Source organism: Suricata suricatta, chromosome 9 (genome assembly GCF_006229205.1).
Source record: "Suricata suricatta isolate VVHF042 chromosome 9, meerkat_22Aug2017_6uvM2_HiC, whole genome shotgun sequence".
Lineage (NCBI taxonomy): Eukaryota > Metazoa > Chordata > Mammalia > Carnivora > Herpestidae > Suricata > Suricata suricatta.
Window position 1 is genome coordinate 110,610,295 of NC_043708.1, and position 27,497 is coordinate 110,637,791.

Genomic DNA, 27,497 nt, shown 5'->3' on the forward strand with positions numbered 1-27,497 from the left:
TCCGGCCCCGCGGCGCCGCTTCCGGTGCGGGCCCCGCCCCGGCTGTGGCCCCAGGCTGCTGAGGAGTCGGAGACGCACTGCTGCGCCGGGGTCTGAGCGGCCGCTTTTACCCCAGCCGCTGGACTCGGAGCGCTCCGCACAGGTAAGCCGCGTGGGGCCCGGCTCCCTCAGCCACGCAGGAGTAGGGGCTGTGGCAGGTGGAGGGACGCTGGGGGTGCGAGGGGAGGCAGGTGTGTGGGGGGGGGAGACGCGAAGGCGCGGGCCGACCGAGGCGGGGACCACGGAGGCAAAGTGAGAGCGCCGGGAGGAGACCCGAGGCGCCCTGGAACCATTAGGGTGATTTGAGATAAAGAGATAGGAAGAGTAAGAGGCCCCCGGGAACTGAGGGCGAGGATAGGTGGGGTTGGGGCGATCGAAGAAGAGCCAGCGGATTGGCTGGGAGGGCTTGGTAGAGGTAGAAATCATAGGGCTTGATTGGGGGTAGAATGAAGGGGGGGGTGGCGTAACCAAGGGAAGGTGTGAGGCTTGAAGGGGACCGGGACCAGAGGGATCCGGCAGCGAAGGTAGCGGGAATGGTAGGGGAGGCCGGGTTCAAAGCTACAAGCGTCCGTTGCGCCGGGCATGGTGGTCCGGGAACTTTAGGGGAAATGGGGGAGGGAGCCGTGTGAAGGGACGAACTGGCTTAGATTTCTGAGACACAAGTTTTCTAAATGCAGGCAGGTGGCATTGTTGTTTGGATCTTTCTGTTTAGGGACAGGGGGTCGATGGGCTCTTTGGGGGAGGGTGTGTGTATTGAGTTGTGGAACTGAGTCATTTCAGTCTTAACTAAAGAGGCTGTGCGACACCTCCTCGTCTGCTGGGGACAGCGTACTGAGAAGATGGTGCCACAGGACAAGAGGCAGTTGTTCAGTGGCAGGACTCTGTCGAAAAATTATTCCTCTTGTGATTGATTGACTGCAATGATAAGGAAAGCTAAAATGACCACTGAATTACTTGCTTTATTCTTTTGCTTAAGTTTTTTGACGCCAGTTGTTTTTATCCTAAATGAATACTTTTGCCAACTGGATTTAATGTGGGTGTAAATCTTTTCATGTTCTGTTACACTATAAAAAGGGCTAAAGCTGCAAGCGTAACTCACACTTTCTCAAGTGCCAAGAGAGGAAGTAGAGGCAGTAAGAGGCAAATTGGAATTTGAAACTTTCGCAAAATACAAAAGGCAAAAGCAGTGCTTCTCAGATAAACGGAAAATGAGAATTCTTGTCTCTTCTTTTTTGCCTCGCTTTAAAAATTGTACTTTTTTCTTTTAGCCCATTAAAAAGTTAGTAAATCCAAACAATTCTTACTGCTAGGGATGCGATTACTTCCCCATGAGTTTTTGAAGATGCAGAAGGCATTTAGGTTTTTTTTTTTTAAATCCTTATAGTCAGTTCTTAAACAGTGAAACAATGCAGATATCAAGCCCCAACCTGTGCAAACCAGCTTCTTGCATGTGATGACAACATTGTACTCCATGTGGCAAGTCCTGTTCACCTAAAATTTGCTAAGCATAGTAATCTATTCAGTTATGGAGAAACATAACTCAGATGAGGTTTGTTGGGGGTGGAGATCTGGAGAGGAGGAAGGGAAAGAAGGAGCTACCTGAGAAGAGGGTTTGAAACAGGGATGTGTTTGGGGACTGATTGGTAAGAATGCTGATAAACCTGCCCCCTGAGTACTTACTTGAAAGCCTTATTATCATTGTGGTATTTGTCATAGAATATCCTAGTAGAGGTGAATCAGAAAAGAAAGGGATGTGAAGAGATTTCCTTGGCCACTTATAAAAAAGAAGCATTAACTTGTTGTTTGGACAATATTGAGGTCTGTTTCAATTTAATTAACTTTAAAATCTCCAGGGGAATTCCCCCACTGTTTGTTTTTTGAGTGACCACTGCAATTTGAAACTCTTGCCTCCTTGCGTATTTCTTTCATGTTGTTGAAACTGGATTCTTTTTGAGGCCATAATGTACAGTTAACATGGCTCAGCCCCCTTGAGAAGCAGGCCAGCAATTGGAAAAGTTTAAACCTAAGAACTGTTTGCTAGGTTCTGCTTTTGTACGAGAGAAATCATTCTGTCTGCCTGATTGCTCTGTGTCTGGCCTGGATGGTATTTTCTTTCTCTGAGAGGCCTGGGAATGTAAACAGTGTTCTCTCTTTTTTAGGCAAGATGTTCTTTCCTTTCTTACTGTGATTTTTGTACAATCTTTGTGCAGGGCAAACCCAGTTGCCTTTTGGATAATAAACTGGCTAATGTTTGATAATGTTGAGAGAGAAAGATCAGAACACAGAAGTTCACTGGCTAGATATCATCTGGATTTACTTCTTTTTAGACCCACAGTAGTCTACCACTGCTCAGGTTCATCCAGTATTTCCTCTCTTAAATCCCGTTCTTCTAAACACCGTTCCCTCTGTCCCCTCCACCCCCCTTCCTCCCAACTCTCTTCATTCCTCTTTTTTTTTTAATTTTTATTTATTTATTTATTTATTGTTAATGTTTATTTTTATTATTGAGAGACAGAGACAGAGCATGAGCATGGGAAGGACAGAGAGAGGGGGAGACACAGAATCCGAACCAGGCTCTAGTTCGGCGCAGGGTCGAACTCACAAACTGTGAAATCGTGGCCTGAGCCAAATGACTGAGCCACCCAGGCACCCTCTCCTTGTTCCTCTTAAAACTCAGGCTTAGGAGTATATGTTTAGTGTTCAGAACTCACACCCTTTAAAGTCTTTTAATACCTGTTTTATGTTTTTTCCCCCTTGTTTCTCCTTCTTTGTGGTTTCTGTTAATCACTTAAGGTTCCGACCCAGTGTGCCCGCTGGGCTGTGCCCAGGTTTAGAGCCATGCCAATCAGTGGGTGAACCTTGAGGCAGTGATGGAGCCACTGCAGCAGCAGAAGCAGCCGCCGACGCCGCCACCACCACCACCGCCGCCGCCGCCGCCACCGCTGCCGCCGCCACCCCCACACCTGGCTCCACTGCAGATGGACGCCAGAGAGAAGCAGGGACAGCAGATGAGGGAAGTCCCATTCTTATACACCCAGAAGCTGGTCACGCAGCAGACTCTCCTTTCTGCCCCCCCTGGGAGGTCTTCTGGCAGCCCCGCCCTGGGTCCCTTAGCCAGAGTTGCACCAGCCACGGCCACAGTCCGAGTGTTTGAACGGAGCAACGTGAACTCAGAGCCTGAGGAAGAGGAAGGGGGTCTGGAAGACGAGGAGGGGGATGATGACATTGCTGAGGTGGCTGAGAAAGAGGCCCAAGCTCCTTCAAAGTATTTTCATGTGCAGAAAGTGGCTCGCCAGGACCCCCGAGCAGCACCTGTTTCTGCACTGCTTCCAGCACCAGGGCTCCCGCTGCGTGGACAGCAAGCGAAAGAGGACCATACCAAAGATGCTTGCAAGGCCCCACCTTCGGTCTCCGCAGCGGGGCAGCAGAACTGGAATCTGGATGAGCAGCTCAAGCAGGTCAGTCTCTGTGGTGCAGGGGGTCATTTGTTCCTGCTAAAGGCTGGCCAACAGGGGTACTGCTGGGGGCCAGCATCTATGCCCATCTGTGCCTTCTCACCCCACTTCGGTGACCCAGCGGTCTCACCATAAGTAGACTTTGAATTGTTTTTCTCATGCTTGTGTCTTGATTACAGCAATGAAATGTGCAGGTTACTCCTCATGTAGTTTCACTTTGGGTGTGAAAGGATGTCAGTACAATATCTTTTTAGAAAGGAAGGATGAGGCTGCAACAGTGTTATGAGGGACATCTAAAAATGTGACGCATGATTCTCATTACAGTGTTTGTACCTTAGGAAAAGATCAGTCTTGCCTAAGACCATTTCTTAGCCCCAGGCTAACCCAGGATCATACTCTTTAAAACAGGTTTTTTTTTTTTAAATGTTTTATTTATTTTTGATACAGAGAGAGACAAAGCATGAGAGGGGGAGAGTCAGAGAGAGAAGGAGACACAGAACTGGAAGCAGGCTCCAGCTGAGCTAGCTGTCAGCACAGAGCCTGACGCGGGGCTCGAACCCACGAATGTGAGATCTGACCTGAGCCGAAGCCGGAGGCTTAACCGACTGAGCCACCCAGGCGCCCAAGATCATACTCTTTAAAGACAGCTTTGTTGTTTTGTAGTTAAGTACAGCTGACAAGAAGCGCTTGTGTTGAGTATATTTTCCAACAAAGAGTATTGTAGACACGATTTCATTTCACCGTTATACCACCCCCTTTGAAACAGAAAGGAGTAGACCTCAAAATTCCAATTTTAGCCAAGGTAAGCTGAAGTGATTTTCAAGGGGTGTTTGTTTGTTTGTTTGTTTGTTTGAGACAGGGGTAGGGGCAGAGAGGGTGAGAGAGAATCCCAAGTAGACTCCGCACTCAGTGCAGAGCTTGACATGGGGCTTGATCTCACAACCTTGAGATCATGACCTCAGCCAAAATCAAGAGTCAGACTCTTAACCGTCTGGACCACCTAGGTGCCCTAAGTGCAGGTGATCTTCAAACATGGCTGAGCACCACAGTCATCCCATAAGCTTTAAAAATACATTATATATGAGGGGAATCTCGGTGGCTGAGTCAGTTAAGTGTCTGCCTCTTGATTTTGGCTTAGATCACTGTCTCACGGTTTGTGAATTCTAGCCCCGAATCAGGCTCAGTGCTGACAGCGCAGAGCCTGCTTGTGATTCTCTGTCTCCCTCTCTCTCCGCATTCTCTGCCCCACCCCTACTTGTATGCACTCCCTCTCTCTTTCAAAACAAATAAACGTTAAAAATAACAAGGAATTCTCTTTGGGTGGAGCCTAAGGAATCTGTGTTCTCTACCAAGGCTTTGGCTTCTAATTCCTCTTCTCTTTCTGACCTGCAGTGCAGTTTTTCCTCACCCCCAGAAAGGGAGTGTTGATGGATCATTCCAGATTAAGTGACGTGTTGGTGCTTAGACAGGGAATTCGTGATCAAAGCTAGTAATATCTGGGTACTCCCCACAAGTGCATGGTCTTCATGAGGCCCCGTGGTGCTCTTTGGAAATGAGTTGTAAAAAGCTGTGGGGGTTCACAGGGCAACTGAGAAGTCCTGTAAGAAAGGGCCTTTGGAACCTGAGAAATCGGTGGCTTTGAACCAAGGAGCCCTGTGTAGCTGGTCTGCTCTTTACCACCGCAGTGTCTCAGTAGATTCTGAAGCCAGCAAGGTGGGGTTCAGTTCCCATCGCTTGCATTTGTTACCTCTGTGATCCTTTAATAGGGCTCTCGGTCTGTGAGCCTGTGTCCTTTCATCTGTGAAGTGCGAACGGGTGTACCTCCCGAGGGCGGTGTGAGGATGGACTGGTCTGAGGGCTCCAGGCGCTTGCCTGCGCACAGAGTGCCACCCTCCACTGCAGCCACCGGGGCCCTGGAGCAGGCAAGAGGCCCAGGTGCCGGGAGGGAGTGGCAGGGCCAGGACAGGGCTCCCTGCTTCCACAACACCGGCGCCTGGCCGCCAGCCCAGACCCGCCTCCTGGCTGCTTGCTTTGGTTTAGCAAAACAGCTGTGAGCCGCCCGCAGCCCCCGTGCGGCCTGGCTGCTGGCAGAGTTCCCTGCCGGCCGCTGAGTCAGCTCCGAGCGGCAGGCGCTGGGAAAGTGCAGGCCCGAGGCAGCGGGGCTGCCCCCGCCTTGGCAGCTGGCCAGCCCCTGCGTGTGTGCGGTCGTTCCTAGAAAGTGCAGCCGCGTGCGAGGAACAAGTGGAGCTCCAGAGCCTGTCTGTCTTCAGGAAGTGTAGCAGGTGTTGAGGTCAAGCCATTAGAGCTTTGAAAAAAGAGACTCTTCCCAGCCTGGCGTGTGCACGCACACGGGGATGCCTGGTGGCAGGCACCCAGCGCTGGGTTCTGGGCGGGGCGGCCCCAGGCCCACACAGCTCTGTGCTCAGGGCCGGCTGTTGGTTTCTGAAACCCTTCTGAGTTCATTTGAAGTTTCTGAGGCATTCGCACTAATTAGAGACTGCCTGGCAGAGTGAGTCTGCCAGAATGTTTTATAAATGCCAGCGTAGCTGAAGCCTAATCTCGCACCCTGAATTTTCCTTCCCCTTGGAGTCGGAGACCAAGAACTGGGCAAAGGAAAACCTCAGAGTTTTCGAGTTTAATTGTAGAAAATTGCTTTGGCTGGTGCCCTCCTCCTTTGTCTAATCCTGTCTTTAAACAAAAATTTTTTAATGTTTATTTACTTTTGAGAGACAGAGACAGAGTCCAAAGGGGAGAGGAAGAGAGAGGGGGAGACAGAGAATCTGAAGCAGGCTCCAGGCTCTGAGCTGTCAGCATAGAGGTCGATATGGGGCTCGAACTCACAGACAGCAAGATCATGCCCTGAGCCAAAGTTGGACGCTTAACCTCCTGAGTCACCCAGGCTCTCCTATTCTTGCCTTTAAATAAGTCAATAATTTTTGCTCAGGATTAAAAAAGCCTTCTTAAAAGGTTGTGCTTAGGAAAGGGGTGCTGAAAAACTATTCTTGGGGAGAGCCTATAGGAGCTATCACGGAGCACGAAACTAGCTTTTTTATTGTTCACAGTCTTCTGTTTCTGATGCAGTTAACTTGTAGAGAGCAGGAATTGGGGTATCCCTTGCTTACACTTACAGAGCTCTTCTGCAGGTAACACAAAATGATCTCATTGTCAGTGTGTTGCAGTAGCCATTTAGTTCTTGTACACAGCAGACTTTGACTTCTTTGCAGGGAGGGACTGAGCTCCATGGACTTGCTGTGGGCTTCCCTGCCAGTCCTGTCAGTCTAAGCAGAGGCTGTGTGGAAGCCTCTGGGAGGTCTGGGTCTTGGATGGTGGTAATTTCACTCTGTCCTAAGTCAGCTGAAGCCCAGCCGCCCAGTCTTAGCGATGCTGCAGAGATTTTAAAACAAGGTTTTGTTTCAGTCTTTCACACCTCAAGGTAAAAAAGTTAATTTTGACAACAGCATAACTAGCACAGCTTGGGAAACCGGCAGGAGCGCTCCAGTCTTTTACATGACTTTTGGGGTTTCAGTCGGCAGGCATCTGCTAGGTGAAAAGCAAAATTTAAAAAGCCTAAGGACTCCACAGATTATCTTTTGTTCTGTAGTCCCTTTCTTAGAACATGTGAAGTCAGAATAATTTTATGGATTCTCCTTAAAGAAACTCTTAGAAAAGAATTGCTTCTTAAGGCCTGGATCGTTAGACAGAATGTCGTATTCTCTAACCCCAGAGTGATGGAAGATGGATAATGCCATTGAACCAAGCATTCTAAAGCCCATCAGATTTCGATGGGCAGAGTAAATGATTGTAAAACAAGGCAGCAGACAAAGAACTGAGTGTCCTTCTCTCAAGGGAGGTCAGTAGAGCCCTGTCAGCATACAACCAAGTGGGGGGTGTTGCTGGCCTATTAGGGGTGGTCTTCTGTCCTCATGGGAAGAGGGTAGTTCAGGCAATACAGGCCTTGTCTGTTGTGAGCCTGTTAGTGGAGCCAGAAGGTTTCCAGAAGGGTGTAGACTCCCTCCCAGAGAACAGAAATATGAGCAAAGGCTTGATAAGCCTGGGGGAGCCGGGTGTATGGGTCTGATTTTCGGCCTACTTTGCCGGTCACCTCAGTTACCGAGTGTGGGAATGAGGAAGGATGGCTGAGTGCTTGGTCTCAGTAAGGAGCTGTTTCTTGGGCTAGGCCTGTTTTTCTCGGCACATAACTCCATGTCTTTGGAACATTTGATGCTTTTTGTAAAGACTGTGCAAACTATTGCCTAAAAAACAAATAAGGTCATAAGCTTTCCTCACTTTCTTGGTAGGTCTGTATTGTATGCCCTTAGCTTCTGCCATCACAGTGGAATCTGGCCGGGGATTCTGAATTGAGGTCAGTCTCCCCCCACCTTGCTCCCAGAGGTTGTTTTACATCAGGAGACATGTTTGGTTGTCGTGACTGGGGTGGGGGAGATGTGCCAGTGGCATATAGGGAGTAGGGACCCTACTACTAAACATCCTGTACTGCGCAGGACAGTCCCCCACAACAAAGACTTACTTGGTCCAAAATGTCAGTAGTACCATATTGAGAAACCTTGCTTTACGTTGTGTGATTGGAAACAGAATGTATGCCGTGCCTTCCTCAGACACCACCCTACACTCTCTGTTTCTTTGTGGTTTTGGTCTTGGTCACTCTTCAGAGAGTTTGTCAACCTAAAGCTTTTGTCACCTCTACTTTCCCCACAGTCACCTGGGTGACCAAACTGTCGCTTAGGAGAGGATTGAGACCTAGAACTGTCCACCAGGGCTGCTTCCCGCCTAGCGTTCCCTGATGTCTAAAAACGTCTATGGTGATTTGTGAGACAGCTTGGTTGCCCTTTTAGACATTAACCCCAAAAGGTTAGGCATAAATACTCAGCAAACTTGTTAATTCGTAACAGCTTTAATTAGTAAATCAGCATTGGTTTTGGAGCCAAAAGATGTGGCTCTAGATCCTAGCTTCACTGCTTGCTTGGGACAGGTGTCCTGGCCTCCCGCTCTGAATACATGTGTGTATCCCACAGGATGGTGATCCCCTCCCACTGTGGTCAGCAAGCAGTTGTACAGATATTACCAAGGTGGGCAAAGAATACACGTGTGAGAGATCTGTGTAAAATTTATACCATCATACAGGGTTAGATCAGATTGTCGTTAGCACCGAGATACTTTTTGAAGCTGTAGTCCTTCAGTCTTTACTACCTATATAAGTAAGATGCTCCCTAAATCTTAGATACTGCTCTAAAGCAATTCCTTTTTAAGTTTCCTAGAGCTGTAACCAAACTCTAGTATTCTGGAGTTCTCTGAAACATTTCAGGATTATGTCAGCTGAAACCATTGCACATGTTTTTAAATCAGCACCTTTAAGAAATCTTGTATTTTCTCTTTGTTGAGAAAGCATTGCACTTTTGAAGCTGCTTCTTTCCACATTAAAATTAGGATACGTGAGGGGTGCCTGGGTAGCTCAGTCGGTTAAGCATCCAACTCTTGATCTTAGCTCAGGTCTTCATCTCAGGGTTGTGAGTTTGGGTCCCGTGTTGGGCTCCACATTAGGCAGGGACCCTACTTAAAAAAAATAGGGATATGTGCGTGTTTCTTCTTTAGGTAGAATTAAACTTTATTTATATTGAATTCTTATAAATCCATGGTCACAACTTAAGTTAGCTCCTTACTGTTCTTACCAAACACTGATCCCTCCACATGTGTCTGAGATCCTGTCCCCTTCTAATTCTCAGGGACTTGCTCCATCAGAGAAAGGACTGTTTCTTTGGACCCACTGGCTTCTGAAGCTTTTTTCCACATTCACACGTGTTCTGCTATCTCCCAAATTTAAAAACAACAAGGACAAAAATCTCCTTTAATCAATAAATCTGTCTGATTCCTTTGTTAGAAGGGAATGAGAAGTCACTTTTTAAAAACCTTCCCTTGGGGCTTCTGGGTGGCTCAGTCCGTTAAGCCTCCGAGTTCGGCTCAGGTCAGATCTCACATTTGTGGGTTCGATCCCTGCGTCAGGCTCTGTGCTGACAACTAGCTCAGAGCCTGGAGCCTCCTTCTGGTTCTGTGTCTCCTTCTCTCTCTGCCCCTCCCCCTCTCATGCTCTGTCTCTCTCTGTATCAAAAATAAATAAAACATTTTTTAAATTAAAAAAAAATAAAATAAAAACCTTCCCTTGGCTGCACATTTCCTTCCAGCTTAGTCCTCATTGTCTCCCCTCCCTGCGACAGAGCTGCTCAGAGGAACTGTTCGCCTCCCCACCTCCACTTTGTCACCTCCTGCTCACTCCTTAGCGCACTTCAGTCTGGACTCTGTCTCTTCCATGTTCCTGAAATTCCTCTTGGTAAGGCCCCCCAGCGACCACCATGTTGCTAAGCCCAGCCTACCCTCACCTCACTTGATTTCTCGGTAGTTCCAAATATAGTGGGCCTCTCTCCTTGAAGCATTCTCTTCCTTTGCTTTCTGTAGCCCCTCCATTGGCTTATTTTCCTTTCTTTTCTGTCTGACTGCTAGAACCCCAGGTTCCCCAGGGCTTAGGCTTAAACATTCTCTCTATGCTCCCCTGGGCCATTTTTTTTCACTCTCATGGTTTTATATACTGTCCACAAGCTGTTGACTCCCAGTATTCATCGTTGGAGCCTTTTTTTTTTTCCATTCTGAGCTCAATCGCTGAGCCCCAACCACGTTTTTGACAGGTCCACGTAGGTGTTTTACCAGCATCTCTTGCTTTCCAGCCTACTCCCCTGTAATTAACTGCCTCCTTTATTTTTCCTTGTCTGTAAGTGACATTTCTCTCCACTTGGTCTTCATGTCAGAAACCTCAGAGTTGACTATCTCTTATACTTCCTACTCTGTCACTCCACCTGGTGTCCAGTCTAGCACCCAGTCTTATTAATTCTCTCATCGAAATGTGTAGAATATGCCACTTCTCTTCTTTCCCACTATCACCTACCTAATCCAGGCAGCCTACCTACTGCTGGAGCTATCGACGAGTTTCTAGGTCTTCCCTCCCCCATTCTAATCCATTGGAGAATGGTCTTCTAAAAAAATAAATCACTAAATCTAAAAAATAAATGGCACTCTGTTAATGCCATCCAAGTATGGTGTCAGTTGCTCCAGTTGTAAAGCCAAAATCTGCATAATCTGATCCCTGCCTGTTTGTCCAGCCTTATTTTTGTGAATCTCCTGACCTATCACTTTACTCCAACCACTCTGGCCTTTTCATATGCTAGTCTTTCTGCCTAAAACATTCCTCTAGACTAACTCTTACCTGGCCTTCAGTTCTCACCTTAAACAGCTCTTTCTCAGAGGCACTGTCTTCACCTTTGGTGTAGATCAGGTTATATGCTGTCATTGAACATTATTACTTTTATGTTGGTGTGGTTGCTTTGTTTGCTCTCTGGTTCTGGTACGAGATGTAAACTCTAAGAGGACAGGGACCATATCTGTTTTGCTTATCACTGTATCCCAGTACCTAGCAGAGTGGTAGCAGATAATAGGTGTTGAATAAATATTTGTGTCTTCCACCGCCTTTTAGTTCGCTGTTCTTGTCTTTTTTTTTTTTTAATGTGAATGGTGCCATTTCATTTTTTTAGAGCATCTTAGGTTCACAGCAAGGCTGAGCCCTGGCCTATGCACAGCCTCTCCCACTATCAAAGCCATCACTAGAGTGGTACATCTCTTGCAATCGATGAGCCTATATTGACACATCATCCTCACCCAAAGTCTGTAGTTACGTAGGGTCCACTCTTAGTGTTGTGCGTTCTGTGGGTTTTGGCAAATGTATAATAACGTATATCTTTCATCGTGGTATCATACAGAGTAGTTTCGCTGCCCTAAAAATCCTCTGTATTCCACCTGTTCATCCCTCCTTCCCTGGCAACCACTGATTTTTTTTTTTTTTTTTTTTTTTTGTCTCCATAGTTTTACCTTCTTTAGAATATCTTATAGTTGGGGGCTTCTGGGTGGCTCAGTCGGTTAAGTGTCCTAAGTGGGCCTATGTCATGATCTCACTGTTTGTGAGTTTGAGCCCAAGTTGGGCTTTGTGCTGACAGTAAGGAGCCTGGAGCCTGCTATGGCTTCTGTGTCTCCCTCTCTTTCTCTGCCCCTCCCTGCTCATTCTCTGTCTCTCTCTCTCTCAAAAGTAAATAAACATTAAAAAAAGTTCAGAATATCATATAGTTGGAATCATAGAGTATATAGGCTTTTCAGATTGGCTTCTTTCACTGAATAATATGCATTTAAGATTCCTCCATGTCTTTACATGGCTTGATAACTCATTTCTTTTTAGCACTGAATTCTATTCCATTGTCTGGATGTACCACAGTTTATCCATTAGCCTGTTAAAGGATTTCTTAGTTGCTTTGGCAAGTATGAATAAAGCTGCTGTAAACATCTGTGTACAGGTCTTGGTGTAAGTTTTCAGCTCACTTGTGTAAACACCAAGGAGCACGACTGCTGGGTTGTTTATTAAGAGTATGATTAGTTTTGTAGGAAACTGCCAGACTGTCTTCCAAAGTGGCTGTATCATTTTGCATTCCCACCACCAACAAATGAAGTTCCTGTTACTCCACATCCTTGCCAGCATTTCGTGGTGGTAGTGTTTGCTATTTTTGCCTTTTTTTTTTTATTGAAATTTTCATTGGGATAATTGCAGATTCACATGCCAATATAAAAAATAATTAGAGAGATATCTGTACACTTTGTTCAGTTTCCCCCAATGGTAACTTTTTATAAAACTATAGTATTCTATCACAACCTAAATATTGACAATGAGCTTAGATTTTCCAAATTTTACTAGTACTCTGTTTGTGTCTCTTTCATTTTTTTTAAATAAGTTTATTTGTTTTTGAGAGAGAGAGCAAGCAGGAGCGCAAGTGAGGGAGGGGCAAAGAGAGAGGGAGACAGAGAATCCCAAGCAGGTTCTGCACTGTCAGCGCAGAGCTCCATGTGGGGCTCAATCTCACAAACTGTGAGATCATGACCTGACCGGAAGTTAAGAGGCAGGACACTTAACTGACGGAGCCGCCCAGGTGCCCCTATGTCTGTTTTGTTTGTAAGCTTATTTAATTTTATGTTTAATATAGCTTCTGAAATTCTTGTTACTTAATAAGTGCATTCAAAGCTGTAGATTTCTCTCAAGGTTGCACTTTTGCCGTATCCCACAAATGTTGATGTGTCCTGTTTTCATTGGTTAGTACTAACCATTTCATTATTTCAGTTGTGATTGCTGCTTTAACCCATGGGTGGTTCAGAAGTATTTGTTAGTATTCAAACATGTGGGTTTTAAAAAACATGTAGGTTTTATAGGTTTTAATTTATAGCTTACGTATGCTACACATCCAATGTGGGGCTTGAACTCACAACCCTGAGATCAAGAGTTGCATGCGCTACTGACTGAGCCAGCCAGGCACCCTCTGATTTAGTTTCTAATTAAGTTCTAGCCCATTGTGGTTAGAGAACTGATATGATACCAATTTTCTGGAATTTTTTACGATGTCCTTTGTGTTGGCCTTATGTATGATCAGTTTCTATATATTGTCCATGTGTGCTTGGAAAGAATGTCAGTTTTCTTTTTGATAGGTGTGAGGTTGTGTATCTGTCTAATGGATCAAGCTTATTCATTGTGTTATTCAAATCTTCCTTACCCTTACTAAGTTTCGTTTGTGTATTCAGTTTCAAAGAGAAGTGAATTAAAGTATTCCAGTGTAGGACTGGCTTTCTTTTGACTAGTGTTAGTACGTTTTTTTCTCACACAGTCCAATCTTTATTTTATTTTATTTATTTATTTAAATATTTTATTATTATTTTTGAGAGAGTGGAGGAGGGGCAGAGAGAGAGAGAGGAGAATGGATCCCAGTCAAGCTTTGTGCTGTCAGCACAGAGCCCAGTGTGGGGCTTGAACTCATGAATTATGAGATCATGACCCAAGACGAAATCAAGCGGGTCGCTTAACTGACTGAGCCACCCAGGCGCCCCTGACACATTCCAATTCCTGTATCTTAAGACCACATATGAAAGCCCACAAGGCGCCTAAGTGCCTCAGTCAGTTAAGTGTCTGATTTTCTATTTTGGTTCAGGTCATGATCTCACAGTCATGAGATCAAGCCCCAAGTGGAGCTGCACTCTGAGCTTGGCATGAAGCCTGCTTAAGATTCTCTTCTCCTGCGCCTGGGTGGCTCTGTCCATTAAGCATCCTACTTTGGGTGGGGTCACGATCTCACAGTTCATGAGTTCACGCCCCACTTCCGGTGAACCCCACTTCGTGCACGTGCGCTGTCTATCTCTCTCTCTCTCTCAGCCCCTTACTCACTTGTGTCCCCTCTCTAAAAAAAAAAAAAGATTCTCTCTCTTCTCTCTCTCCCTCTCCCTCTGCTCCTCTCTTGTTGATGCTTGCTTTCTCTCTCACTCTTTCACAGATAAAATAAAATTTTTTTGAAAAGACTATAATCTCTGCCTTTTTATTAGCTTAATTTAATCTGTGTAGTTATTAGAATTGGTGATACATTTGGATCTATTTCTACCTTCTGACTTTGTATTTTCAGTTCAACCATTGGTCATCTTTGCTTCTTGTTTTTTTCTTTCCTGTCTTTTGTTCATTTGATTGAGGTTTTTGGGCTTTTTTTAAATCTATGTATTTATTTCGAGAGAGAGAGAGAAAGAGAGAATGAGGAGAGTCAGAGAGGGATGGAGAAAATCCCAAGAAGGCTCCCCACTGTCAGCACAGAGCCCTACCTTGGTCTCTGTCTCATAAATGTGAGACCGTGACCTGAGCCAAAATCCAGAATCAGATGCTTAATCAGCTTAGCCATCCAGCTGCTCCCTGGTGGAGTTTTTAAAAGCCAGTTTTTGTCTCATCTACTGATTTAGAAATTAATTTCTGTTTCTGTTTTCTTCTTGGGTATGTTTAACTTTTAACTTGCATTCTTGACTTTTTTACTACTCTCAAAAAATATTAGAACCTCCAAGATTCTACTAACATTTATTCTGCTCCCATCTTCCAGTTTATTGTGCTGGTATTTCAGTTTCAGTTTATTCTAACCCCTCCCCAAGGTTAATTTTCCCCCTTAATGATGAGTATTTATTTAGACTTCCCAACAAGCTTATTCATTTCTTTTCTCTCCATGACTTCTCACAGCCCACTCGTTCCCTTTGGGCTTGGTCTTCTTTTTCCTTTTTACTAACTCTCTTAGCAGAGATTTGCATGTAGCAAACTCAGTCTTGGTATGTCTGAAAAAAAGTTTTTAATTTATATCTTTATTTTGCCCTTACTCTTGTATGATTGTTCATAGTTTTAAATTCTAGATTGACCCTGATCTCCTTTTCTTTGGATTCCACACTCAGTGTGGAGCCCAACACAGAGTTCAAACTTATAATATCAAGACCCGAGCTGAGATCAAGAGTCAGTCACTTAACAAACTGAGCCATCCAGGTGTCCCAGACCTTGATTTTTCTTAACATTTTGATGATATGACCCCATTCTCTCCTAGCAGCTATTTTTCTGTTGAGTCTATTTTTGTCTGTTGTCAGTCTAATTGTCACCTTTGTCATTCCTTTTACTCTCTTGTGGCTTTTAAGATTTTTCTTTTCAGGTCTGCTACTTTTTCACTTGCACTTCAGTGCTCCAGATTTGGACTTATTTTTATTTTTTCCACTTGGGCCTTGTTCTCCTTCAACCTGATCTATCTCCTTTTTTTCTTGGCTGCTCTTTTCTTCACTACTGTTCCTTCTCATTCAGTATTCTCTATATCTTTTCTTTTATATAGCCTTGTCTCTTTATGTCATTCTCCTACATTCTGGAACATTTTCCCATTCTATTTTCCAATTTTGAATTCTCTATTCAGCTCTATCTATTCTACTTAATAACTTTAAAAAATTGTGTATCTTACAGGGCACCTAGCTGGGTCAGTCAGTAGAGCATTTAACTCTTGATGTCAGGGTCATGATTTCAAGCCCCAAAAAGGACAAGGAACCAACTTAAAAAAATCTTTTGTTCATCTTAATGTTGTGTTTAACTTCTGTACTTTTTTGGGGCTCTTAAAAAATCTGCCTGTTTTTACCAATTTGTTTCTATTCCTTCCTTTAAGCTCTTTGAACATCTTTAACTTTTTTATTAATATTTCTTTTTTAATTTTTATTTTTATTAAATTTTTTTTACATTTATTTATTTTTGAGAGACAGAGTGAGACCCAGCACAAGCAGGGGAGGGGCAGAGAGAGGAGGAGACAGAATCTGAAGACAGGCTCCAGGCTCTCAACAAACAGCACAGAGCCTGACGCGGTGCTCAAACCTACCAACTGTGAGATCATGACCTGAGCCAGAGTTGGTCACTTAACCGACTGAGCCACCCAGGCGCCCGTAATTTTTTTTTTTATGTTTATTTTTGAGAGAGTACGTGCATGCCCAAGTGGGGGAGGGGCAGAGAGAGAGAGGAAGTCAGAATCCCAAGCAGGCTCCATGTTGTCAGTGCAGAGCCTGATGCGCAGAACCCACAAACTGAGATCATGACCTTAATGGAAATCAAGAGTGGGACTCTTAACCGACTGAGTCACCCAGGCGCCCCAGACATCTTTACCTTTTAAAAAACTTTACATTATGGAATTTTTAAAACTTTTTATTATGGATTTCTCCAACATGCAAAAGAAAACAGAATGGTAATGAACTGCCTGTGTCCTTAACCCAGCTTTCACCAATTACCAACATTCTGCCATTCTTTAAACATATTTATTTTAAGGGCACCTGGGTGGCTCAGTTGGTTAAGTGTCCGACTTGGGCCCAGGTCATGATCTCCCAGTTTGTGAGTTCGAGCCCCACGTCAGGTTCTGTGCTGACAGCTCATAGCCTGGAACCTCCTTCAGATTCTGTGTCTCCCCCTCTCTCTGCCCATTCCATGCTCATGTTCTGTCTCTGTCTCTCAATAATAAATTTTAAAAATGTTAAAAAATAAAATAAGCATGCTTATTTAATTTTTTATGTTATCGAAACATTTATTTATTATTGTTCAAGCATGGACCTCAGACTCACAGACTGCAAGATCATGACCTGAGCCGAAGTCAGATGCTTCACCAACTGAGCCACCCAGGCGCCCCTGAAAGTATCTTTAAAATAAGCATGTTTATGGCAATGAGAAAGAATGAAATATGACCATTTGTAGGAGAGTGGATGGACCTTGAGGGTGTCATGCTAAGCGAAATAAGTCAGGCAGAGAAGGACAGATACCATGTGTTTGTACTCATAGGTCTAACAGGAGAAACCTAATGGAGGACCATGGGGAGGGGAAGAGGGAAAGAGAGTTAGGGAGAGAGAGGGATGCAAAACTTGAGAGACTACTGAATGCTGAAAATGAACTGAGGATTGAAGGGGAAGGGGGAGGGGGGAAAAGAGGTGGTGGTGATGGAGGAGGGCACTTGTGGGGAAGAGCACTGGGTGTTGTATGGAAACCAATTTGACCAAAAGCTATTTAAAAATAATAATAATAAAATAAAGTAAAATAAGCATGTTTAGGAGCACTTGGGTGCTCAGTTGTTTAAGTGTCCGGCTTTGGCTTAGGTCATGATCTCATGGTTCGTGGATTTGAGCCCCGCGTCGGGCTCTGTGCTGACAGCTAGCTCAGGGCCTAGAGCCTGTCTTTGGAGTCTGTGTCTCCCTCTCCCTCAGACCCTCCCCTGCTCACGCTGTCTCTGTCTCTTTCTCTCAAAAATAAATAAACCATTAAAATAAAATAAAATAAAATAAGCATGTTTAGGGGAACCTTGGTGGCTCAGTCAGTTAAGCGTCCAACTTCAGCTCAGGTCATGATCTCACAGTTTGTGAGTTCTAGCCCCACGTCAGGCTCTGTGTGACATCTCAGAGCCTACAGCCTGCTTCAGATTCTGTGTCTCCCCCTCTCTCTGCCCCTCCCATCCTCATGCTCTGTCTCTGTCTCTCTCTGTCAGAATTAAGCATTAAAACAAATTCTTATTTTTTTTAATAAAAATACTTTCAGATGATTCTATTATCTCACTGTTGGAGTACAAGTTCTTCTTTCATGTTACTCTCCACTCTCCCATATGACGGTTTATTTCCTCTTACGGTGTTTTTGTTTTCCCAGTGTAAACTCATTTTGAGTTGGGATTTGTTTCCATGGGAGTCCCATGTGCTCTGGATTATGGAAGCATTCCTAAGGGGAGTTTTGTTTTCTCCTCTGCTGGGGCCCTGCAAGTTTAGCTAGTTGTCATTGCTTTGGAGTAATGTGAATTTGGAGTCCCCACCTGTGCCTGGTGAGAGTCTGGGCTTCCGTTTCTTACACACCTTATTTTTCCACAAGGGTACTGGCAAATGGCCAGGTCCCTTACTTCTCTAGGGTGGTATGTGGTTTCTTAAGCCCCATCTAATGAGGGGTGGAAGTGTATTCCTTCATGGCCTCTGGCTTAATGCTTGGATTTCAGTTCTGGTTCCTGTTATGCAGGGGCCTTCAGCCTGGACTCCTCTCCCTTGGAATTAAATCTCCAGTCCTCAGCCCTTAGATGTTAAGAACTATATCCAGGTACCTTCTCCCTTGAGTCCTACAGCTTTGGCACCTGCTCGCTGTTGGTGGATTCCTTTTTTGTTCCTTGAGCTGTGGACTCTGCTTTCTCTCTTGGTTTCAGGTTAGCTGTATGTGTAAGGGATGCAGAGGGCTGGCTTGTAGCTCGCATTTCTGGGTGAGGTTTTCTTGGCAAGAGAGAGAGGCAGTAGAGTTCCTCGGTATCAGACTGTCCTCAATCATGGTTTTGTGTGCTGCTTTTGTGTTTTTGTTTTCAATTTTTAATAGCTTAGGCTTTTTGACTTCTCGTATGCCTGGTAATTGCTTTATTTCATTGAGCTGCATGGGGCAGCCTTTGGTATCATCACCTTTTTTGTATTTATTTTATAGATGAGGAAAGAATTGTAGAGGGAGCTGCTTAGTAGTCTCACAGTTGGGAAGCTAGGCTGTTAAGCTAGGGGTTCTGACTCCAGCCTCCATGCTTCACCTCTTCCCATGCTTTCTCTCACTCCTTTCCAGATAGAGCAGGGCAAGGATAATCTTCCCTAGTGCTCCATCACCCTGAAAGTAACTTTGATTTATTACTTCTGGTTGTCAAAGTGATTCCTACTCATTTTGGAAAGCATGGGAGGTATAAACATTTGTAAAAGAGAAAATTTAATCACTGTAATCACATAACACAGATGTAACTGTAAACATTTTCCTGTGCAGTTGACCCTTGAACAACACAGTTTTGAACTGGATGAGTCCACTTACATGTGGATTTCTCCCCATAAATACAGTACAGTACCACAAGTGTTATTTTTTCTTCCTTGTGATTTTCTTAACAGAGAGAGAGTGAGAGAGAGGGCGGGGCAGAGATAGAGACACACACACACACACAGAATCTGAAAGCAAGCCCCAGGCTCTGAGCTGTCAGCACAGAGACTGATGCGGGGCTCGAACTCATGAACCATGAAATCATGACCTGAGCTGAAGTTGGGTGAACAGTTTCTATTTTCTACCTCACTTTGTGTAAGAATACAGTATATAATACATATAATGCACATAATATGTGTTAATCAACTTTGTGTTATCGGTAAGGCTTCTAGTCAACAGTAGGCTCTTTGTAGTTAAGTTTTTTGAGAATGAAAAATTATACTCACATTTTCAACTGCATGCGGGGTTGGCATCCCTAGCCTCTAATATTCAAAGTTCAACTATATTTTCTTTGTGTGTTTTTTAAATGCTTTCTAATGTTTATTTTTGAGAGAGTGAGAGACCTGGTGCCAGCGGGGGGAAGGGTAGAGAGGGAGACAGAATCTGAAGCAGGCTCCTGGCTCTGCAATGTCAGCATAGATAGAGGCTGATGTGGGACTCGAACTCACAAACTGCGAGATCATGACCCGAGCCAAAGTCAGAGGCTTAACTGCCTGAGCCACCCCTGTGCCCTGTTTCCTTTGTGTTTAAAAGAAAAATAAAAATGCCTGACCATGAGCAATTTTTATCATTAAAATTTATTTTAATGGATAATTTTTAAACTGTTTAAAATTTGAAAAACATATTACAGGGGCGCCTGGGTGGCTCAGTCGGTTAAGCCTCCGACTTCGGCTCAGGTCAGATCTCACGTTCGTGGGTTCGAGCCCCGCGTCAGGCTCTGTGCTAATAGCTAGCTCAGCGCCTGGAGCCTGCTTCCAGTTCTGTGTCTTCTTCTCTCTCTGCCCCTCCCCCTCTCGTGCTCTGTCTCTCTCTGTATTAAAAATAAATAAAACATTTTTAAAAATTATTTAAAAAAAAAGAAAAACATATTACAGAAGTTTTATTGACTCAAATAATTTTATTTTTTTTTTCAAAATTTCCTTATATCTTTATTATTTTATTTTGAGAGACAGAGAGAGAGGGAGACACAGAATCTGAAGCAGGCTCCAGGCTCTGAGCTGTCAGTACAGAGCCCAATGTGGGGCTCGAACCCACTGTGAGATCATGACCTGAGCCGAAATCGGACGCCTAACCGACTGAGCCACCCAGGCGCCCCTCAAATAATTTTAGAAATATAGAAATGTGTAGAGTAAAAGCCTGTCAGTTGGTTTATGTTGTTAAAAGTTTGGTGCTCTATACTTTTTCAGAACTTTTTTTCTCTTGAAATATGTTTTACTTGTTTTTAACAAAAATAGGTACTCTACACATTATTCTGCAATTTATTTTTTAATGTTCATTTATTTTGAGAGAGAGGGAGAGAACGAGAGCAGGGAGGGGGCAAAGAGAAAAGATTAAGAGAGAGAATCCAAAGCAGGTTGGCAGCGCAGAGCCTGCCCAGGGGCTTGATCCCATGAATTACAAGATAAAGGTTCGAGCTGAAATCAACTGAAACACCCAGGCACCCCTGCAACGTATTCTTTTTACTCAGTGTTGCGGCTATTTTTCTTTCCATGTATGTGTTCATAATGATCCATTTATTAATATTTTTATAACTTATCTCAGAATTACACAACTAATATTGAAGAGATGCTCAGGAAAATTAAAACTACCTAGGAAAGTATAGAATAAAAGTTTATAGTTTTAAAAAATGTAGTCGTCTGTTGCCTACACTGCTCCCTCCCACCCCACCCCACCCCACTCACAGGCCACTTGGCATCACTCAGCTTCTAGGGCCGTTTCCATATTATCTACCTACTTAACTGTGTGGTTACAGAATGCATGAGAGAGAGAGAGGGAGAGTGTGTGTGTGTGTGTGTGTGTGTGTGTGTGTGTGTGTGTGTTTAGTATAAATATAAACTGTCTCTGTAGCTGCTCTATAAGGCCATGTCCTTGTGTATTTCTATGGCAGGGTACATTATCCTAGAGATTGAATTTCTTGTATCAGAAGGTATATTTATATTACTATCTTTTCATATGTTTGCCTTTTGTATTTGTGCTCATCTTATCCTGCTTGTAGCCTTTGTAGTCTTTGTCCCTTTTTCTTTCTTTTTTTTTTAATTATAAAAAACACATGAGATTACCCTCCTAACAAAATTGTAAGTGTATAGTGCGTATTGTTAATTATGAACACAGTGTTGTACAGAAGATCTCTAGAACTCTTTCACCTTGCATGACTGAAACTTTAATATATTGAGCAGCCGTTCCACATTCCCATCCCCCCTGGGCTCCCGGCAACCACCATTCTGCTTTCTGCTTTGATGAGTCTGACTACTCTAGATGCCTTCTAGAAGTGGAATCATGAAGTAGTTGTCCTTATATGACAACTTATGTGAGTAGCTCATTTCACTTCAGTTACATTTATTTGACTTTTTATTGAAATGTTTACAATATATAACATCTTGTTCTCCCGGTTCATCTATATTAGCACATATTATAGAATTTTCTTCTTTTTAGTGACTGAATAATATTCCACAATTGAGTCTAGTTAACACACAGAGTTCCATTAGTTTCAGGTGTACCACCTAGTGCTTGAACAAGTCTGCACTTCATGCTGTGCTCACTGAAAGTGCAGCTCCCATCTGTCACCATGCAACGATATTATAAGATCATTGACTGTATTCCCTCTTGTATCACCATGACTCATTCATTCCATAGCTGGAAACCGGGATCTCCCCCTCCACTTCACCCATTGTGCCCTGTCGGGCTACCTCCCCTGCCTCTGGCAAACATTAGTTTGTTCTTTGTATTCATGAGTCTGTTTCTGCTGCTTCTTTGTGTTTTTATTCGTTTGTTTTTTTAGATTCCACATATAAGTGAAAGCATATGGTTTTTGTCTTTCTCTGTCTGACTTATTTCACTTAGCATAATGCCCTTTGTGTCCATCCATGTTGTTGCAAATGGCAAGACCTCATTTTTTTAATGGCTCAATAATAGTCCATTGTATATGAATACCACATCTTCTTTATCCATTCATCTATCAGTGGACCCTTAGGTTGCTTCCATATCTTGGCTATTGTATTCTTTCTTTTAAGTTTATTTATTTATTTTGAGAGAGAAAGAGAGAGGGCATGAGAGGGGCAAGGGAGACAATATCCTGAGCAGGCTCCAGCTGCCCACACAGAGCCCGACACCAGGGCTCGATCCCACAAACTCTGAGATCATGACCGGGGCACTTAACCGACTGAGCCAGCCAGGTGCCCTCATATCTTGGCTGTTGTAAATAATGCTGCAGTAAACATAGGAGTGCACATGTCTTTTTGAATTAATGTTCTTATTTTCTTTCAGTAAATACCCACTTCGTAGAACTACTAGATTCGTATCATATTTCTGTAATTTTTTGAGGAACATTCTTACTCATAGTTATGGCTGCACCAGTTTACATTCCCACAAACAGTGCACCAGGGTTCCTTTTTCTCTACTTTCTCACCAACACTGTTCGTCTGTCCATCTGTTCCTTCCTTCCTTCCATTTTTATTTTTAAGTAATCTCTGTACCCAACGTGGGCTTGAACTCACGACCTGAGATCAAGAGTTACATGCTCCACTGGTTAAGCCAACCAGGCACCCCTTGTTTTTTTGATTCTAGCCATTTTAACAGGTGATGTCTCATTGTGATTTTGATTTGCCCTTCCCTGAGGACTAGTGATGTTGAGCATCTTTTTGTGTGTCTGTTGGCTTCTGTATGCCTTTGGGAAAATGTCTCTTCAGGTCTTCTGCCCATTTTTAAATCAGATTATTTGTAGGGGTTTTTTGGTGTTGAATTGTAAAAGTTCTTTATATATTTTGGATATTCCTTAGCGAATATATCATTTGCAAATATCTTCTCATTCAGTAGGTTGCCTTTTCATTTTGCTGATGGTTTCCTTTGCTGTGCAAAAGCTCTTTAGTTTGATGTGGTCCCAATAATTTATTTTTGCTTTTGTTTCCCTGCCTGTTGAAGGATCTAAAAAAATGTTGCTAAGGTTGATGTGAAAGAAATTCTCCCATTGTTCTCTTCCAGGAGTTTTATGGTCTGAAAGGTCTCACATTTAGATCTTTAGTCCATTTTGAGTTTATGTTTGTGTATGGTATAAGAAAGTGGTCCATTTTCATTCTTTTGCATGTAGCTGTCTAATTTTCCCAGCACCATTTATTGAAGAGAGACTGTCTTTTCCCCATTCTTGCCTCCTTTGTTGTAGATTAATTGACCATATAGGTTTGGGTTTATTTCTGGTATACCACATTTTCCTTACTGATTCATCCATTGGTGGGCACTTAGGTTGATTCCATAGCTTGCTTATTTTGAACAATGCTGCAGTGAGCATGAGAGTGTGGATACCTCTTCGAGGTCGTGATTCTAATTCCTTTTTGTTTTTGTGACATATGACTTTTTATTCAGTATTTAAGCCATTTAGACTTCTAGATGGTAGGATACTAAGGCTATCATAGCATTCTCCTTAAAATACGAAGTTTAGTATAAACATTGAAAATTTTACACTTAGCACTGAGTATAATACTTGAATTCTTTTTTTTTTTCTTAGCTTGAATTCAAGTTAGTTAACATACAGTGTAGTATTGGTTTCAAGAGTAGAACCCAGTGATTCATCACTTCCATTTAACACGCAGTGCTCATCCCAACAAGTGCCCTCCTTAGTGCCCATTACCCATTTAGCCCACCCCCCACCCAGCAACCCTGTTTGTTCTCTGTATTTTAGAGTTTCTTATGATTTGCTTCCCTCTCTGTTTTTTTCTTCCTTCCCTTCCCCTATGTTCATCTTTTGTATTCTCTTAAAGTCTACATATAAGTGAAATCATAAGGTATTTGTCTTTGACTGACTTATTTTGCTTGACATAATCCAGTCTAGTTCCATCCACGTTGTTGCAAATGACAAGATTTTATTCTTTTTTATTGCCAAGTAATATTCCATTGTATGTATGTATCTATACCACACCTTCTTTATCCATTCATCAGTTGATGGACATTTGGGCTTTTAATAATCATTTTAACAGATGGGAGGTGATACTGATTTTGATCTGCATTTCCCTATAATGATCAGTGTTGTTGAGCATCTTTTCACAGATGTGCTGGCCATTTGTGTGCCTTTGGAGAAGTGTCTGCTCTAGTCTTTACACCCCTTGTAATCAGGTTATTTGGGGTTTTTTTGTTTTGTTTTTTGTTTTTGTTTTTGCCATTAAGTTGTAGGAGTTTCTTATATCTTTTGGATATAACCCCTTATCAAATACATGGCTTGCAAACATTTTCTTCCATTCTGTATGTTGCCTTTTGCTGTTAAGTGTTTCCTTGGCTGTGCAAAAGTTTGTTGCTATTGCTATAGTCCATTTGTCATTTTAACTGTTGTTGCTTGTGCTGTTGGTATCCTCTCCAAGAAATCATTGCCTAGAGTAACGTCACAAAGCTTTCATCCTGTATTTTCTTACAGGAACCTTATAGTTTCAAGTCTTATGTTTATAAGTCTTTTATGTATGGTATAAGCTGAGGGGCAGTTTTCATTCTGTGCATGTGGATATTGAGTTTTCCCAGCACCATTTGCTGAGAAGACTATCTTTTCCCCATTGTTTATGTTGGTACCCTGACAGAGGTCAATTGACCATATGTGTGTGGGTTTATTTCTATTCCATTGGTAAATAATATCTGTCTTTATACCCATAGCATACTGTTTTGATCACTGTAGCTTTGTGATATGTTTTGAAATCAGGAAGTATGAGGCCTCAGCTTTGTTCTTTCTCAAGACTGATTCAGCTATTTCGGGTCCTTTGTGGTTCCATATGAATTCTAGAATTGTTTTTTCTGTTTGTTAAAAAAAATGCCACTGGGATTTTGGTGGGAGATGCATTGAATCTGTAAATCTCTTTGGGTAGTATGGACAATCTAACAATATTAATTCTTCCAGTTCACGACTGTGGGGTGTCTTTCCATTTTTCTGTATCTTCTTTAACTTCTTTCAGCAGTATTTTGTAGTTTTAAGCGTACCAGTCTTTGGCCCCCATGATTAGCTTTATTTTATTTTATTCCATTTGATGCCATTGATGGGATTGTTTTTCTTAATTTCCTTCTTCGATTGTTCATTGTTAGTGTATAGAGACACAACTGATTTTTGTATATTCATTTTGTATCCTGCAACTTCCCAGAATTCACTTAACAGAGTCTGAGTGTGTGTGTGTGTGTGTGTGTGTGTGTGTGTGTGTAATCTTTAGAGTTTTCTGCATATAAGATCATGTCATTGGCAAACAGATAATTTACTTCTCCTTTTCCAATGTGGATTTTTAATTTCTTTTTCTTACCTAATTGTTTTAGCTAGGACTTCTAGTGCTGTGTTAAATAGAAATGTTAAGAGTAGGTATCCTTGCCTTGTTTCTGACTTTAGAGGAAAAACTTTTGATTTTTCACCATTGAGTATGGTGTTCGCTGTGGGCTTTTCATTAATGGCCTTTAAAATGTTGAGGTAATTTACTTGTATACCTAGTCCTTGAGCATATTTATCACGAAAGGATGTTAAATTTGTCAAATGTTTTTTCTGCATCTCTTGAGATAGTCATGTGATTTTTACCTTCCATCAGTTAATGTGATATATCACATTGGTTGATTTTTGTGAATTGGTTGATTTTTGAATCATCCTTGCATCCCACAGAATCAGTCTCATTTGGTCATGGTAGATGATCCTTTAAATGTGCTGTTGATAGTGGTTTGCCTGTATTTTATTGATTTTGCATTGTATTCATCAGGTAGCTTTCTTGTAGTGTCTTTTTCTGGCTTCATTACCAGGGTGTTGCTGGGCTCAAAATGAATCTGGAAGTGTTCCTTCCTCTTTAAGTTTTTTAGAAGAGTTTGGAAAGGCTTGCTGCTAATTCTTCGTTAAATGTTTGGTAGAATTTACTTGTGAAGCCATCTGGTTCTGGGCTTTTCTTTGTTGGAAGGTTTTGGATTCTGATTTTATCTTCTTACTAGTTATAGGGCTGTTCAGATTTTCTGTTTCTTCATGATTCAGTCTTGGTAGGTGTAAGTTTCTAAGAATTGATCTTTTTCCTCAAGATTTTGTAATTTGCATAGAACTATTCAGAGTAGCCTCTTATAATCTTTTTTATTTCTATGGCACTGATTGTAATGTCTCCTCTTTCATTTCTGAATTTAAATAAGTTTGAGTCTTCACTCTTTTCTTAGTTTAGCTAAAAGTTTGTCAATTTTGTTATCTTTTCAAAAAAACGTCTGTTAGTTTAGTTCATGTTTTTCTGTTGTTTTTCTAGTGCCTGTTTTGTTTATTTCTGCCCTGATCTTTATTATTTCCTTCCTTCAGCTAACTTTAGGCTTAGTTTGTTCTTTTTCTAGTTCTTTGATGTGGAGAGTTAGGTTGTTTGACATTTTCTTTTTTAATGTAGGCTTTTATTGCCATAAATTTCCCTCCTAGTACTGCTTTTGTTACATTCCATGAGTTTGGGTATGTTGTGTTTTGTTGCTTTAGCCCATTTTCTCTTCTGTTTTCTTTGTCTTATTGAGCTTGACCTATGCTTTTCGTCTTCATGTTGCAAGCCCTTTCCAGTTGTCAGTCTCTCATCTTGTAGTTCTTTCATGAGGTGGGAGTTTAAATTTTGATGTAGCTATATCAGTTGATCTTTCCCTTTATGGTTTCTCTCCTATTTAAAAAGACCTTCCTCTCCCCAGAAATAAAAATATATATGTATATAAATCTTATTTTAGGGGGATTCTATTCTTATTTGTAGGAGAGCGATATCACGTCGTTTTTCTCCATTCATCAGTCGATGGACATTTGGGCTCTTTCGTTAATTTGGAATTCATGGAAAGGATATGAAGTAGGGATTAAGTGTTTATTTGGCTGCGCGATATTCTGTCACATGGATAGCACCTTCACGAGTTGCCTGTGCCTTCATGGCAAACATGTAGGGTGTTTCTAATTTTTTGCTATTATAAATGAAACTGTATTTCTAGTTATTTAGGATAGAATTGGAGAACAGAATTATAAGATCAGCAGGAGACTAGATAGTGAAGCAGTTAAAAGCAGAGACTTGAAGATGTGTTGCCTGGATTTGATTCTTGACTCTTCTGTTCCATTGCTTTGCAACCTTCTACTAGGTGTTTCCGCTGCCTTCCTTATGCCTTGGTTTTCTTATCTGAAAAATGGGAGTGACAGTAGTAGCCCTGCCCCCTCAGAATTGTGCTGACGTTTAAATGTGTAATACACATGAAATAACGAAACAGGGCTGGGCACGTCACTGGTTGGGTTAGGGTTTAAGTTTATTTATTTATTTTAAGAGAGAGAGAGAATGTGCGCATGCATACTTGAGTAGGGAAAGGGCAGAGAGAGAGAGTCCCAAGCAGGCTCTGCCACTGTCAGCACAGCCTGATGCAAGACTCAAACTCAGGAACTGTGAGATCATGACCTGAGCTGAAATCAAGAGTCAGACACTTAACTGACTGAGCCACCTAGGCACCCCGTGATGGCATTTTTAATAAGGCAACTGACTTTCTGGAAAAATCCTGCCGTTTTTATATTTCCGTTATGGGAATAAAGGAGATCCAATTGCCCCAACCCTTGTTATCATTCAATCTCACTATTTAAAAAATATATATAATGTTTATTTATTTTCGAG

The 27,497-nt window shown here is 42.6% G+C and overlaps 1 protein-coding gene across 4 annotated transcripts in view; it reads left to right on the plus strand.

Moving 5' to 3' along the window:
- Positions 1-41: 41 nt before the first annotated feature.
- Positions 42-27,497, plus strand: part of ARID3B (AT-rich interaction domain 3B) — a 57,529-nt gene continuing 30,073 nt past the window's right edge. For all 4 annotated transcript variants that reach the window (XR_003913127.1, XM_029951382.1, XM_029951383.1 and 1 more), the window contains exons 1-2: positions 42-142; positions 2,833-3,497. Coding sequence is in view for 3 of the 4 variants with exons in the window: in XM_029951382.1 (XP_029807242.1) it covers positions 2,910-3,497 (588 nt within the window). In the remaining variant the exon portion in view is untranslated. The remainder of the gene's footprint in view (positions 143-2,832; positions 3,498-27,497) is intronic.